This window comes from Loa loa, assembly GCF_000183805.2.
Source record: "Loa loa unplaced genomic scaffold supercont3.2260, whole genome shotgun sequence".
NCBI lineage: Eukaryota > Metazoa > Nematoda > Chromadorea > Rhabditida > Onchocercidae > Loa > Loa loa.
Window position 1 is genome coordinate 1 of NW_018110439.1, and position 1,420 is coordinate 1,420.

At 31.1% G+C, this 1,420-nt stretch overlaps 1 protein-coding gene across 1 annotated transcript; it reads right to left on the minus strand.

The window, feature by feature from the left end:
- Positions 1–381: 381 nt before the first annotated feature.
- LOAG_19150 (hypothetical protein) lies at positions 382–572 on the minus strand (the record flags this gene model as incomplete). Its single annotated transcript, XM_020451804.1, has 1 exon — positions 382–572. A coding segment is annotated over one exon (191 nt), but the record flags the coding sequence as incomplete, so codon positions are not given.
- Positions 573–1,420: the final 848 nt, after the last annotated feature.

Genomic DNA, 1,420 nt, shown 5'->3' on the forward strand with positions numbered 1-1,420 from the left:
GAGAGAGANAGAGAGAGAGAGAGGGAGAGAAAGAGAGACACGTGGAACACTGAACTGAAATTCAATGCAAACTTCATAAGGATAATTTCAAAAAAAAGTGCGCGAATGGACACTTTTGAAAAATGACAAATTTTTCTGAGAGCGGTAAATATGCTTCTAAAACAAGTATATTTTAAAATTCTGTTCAAAAACTATAAAATTATTGGTAATTAAACCACCAAAGTTTGATAAGTTTGAAAATTTTGCTAACATTTATGCTATCAATTAATAATTGACATGAATGTTCCTTCGATGAAATTACTCCAATAGTTAGAGAAAAATTTCAAAGCATTAAAATAGAAATATTTATTTTAAAAATAATTATTGCAATTTGAAACTAATTTAATCCTCAATACCACTCAATACGCATTTCATTTTATATCGTGGTAATTCTTGCAAATCATATCCCGGCAACTCTTGCAAATCATATCCTGGTAATTCTTGCAAATCATATCCCGGTAACTCTTGCAGATCACATCCCAATGATCCCCACAAATCATAATGAGTGTCACAAATTTTGGAATTTTTTCCCTCTTGAATTTTAAATTCGGAATTCATACTAAAATAAATATTTCAAGAAATTTGACATAACCTTTTACGGCTGTTATTTTGCCTTTTCTTAGCCCATCAGGTCATAACAATAAGGCCCGTCAGTTCATGAAATGACCCTTTTATTGATATCAATTTGTGGAGTTGTCAAATTTCGATTAAAACTATCAAAAGTTTCACAATTATTGTAACCTTTCTTCTTTGTACTCTATCCATCTTTCTACAGTAAATTACTTTGTTTATAGTAGTACTCTGACAAAAACAAGTACCATTTGCTGTAGAGTAACATCAGAACAGTTCAAATGAAAAACAGAGAGAGGGAGAGAGCGAGAGAGCAAAAAATGGACATCGAAAAAATTATCCGTTGGTCAGTTTGTATTCTGTAAGTTTATTTGCTTAGGCAATCAATTCGTTAATTATAATTTAGTATAATCAAAAGAAGCAGAGGTGATGGATAACATGTCTTCTGGTAAACATCTCTTCCATACATATCTCTACATTCTTTGCAGATACATATCTTCATCTTGGACATCATTATTTCTACCATATTCTTCAACGCTGATGACATCTACAACAACTACCTGATTGGTTAACCAATTCTGATGAAATGCCAAATACTCTTTCGAGAAACTTCTAAAACCCTATTTTCGTTTGTATTAACTTCGCAGTACAAGAAAATGTTTATCGTAAAAGTTGTGGCTGATTTATGATACATGTGATATGATATTTATGATATTATTGAAACCGTTATTAAACGGAAGACTTACGATATCTTTAAAATATGACTAAGTTTTTTTTTTTTTTTATGCCGAATCTGCCACTCTGTTATGAC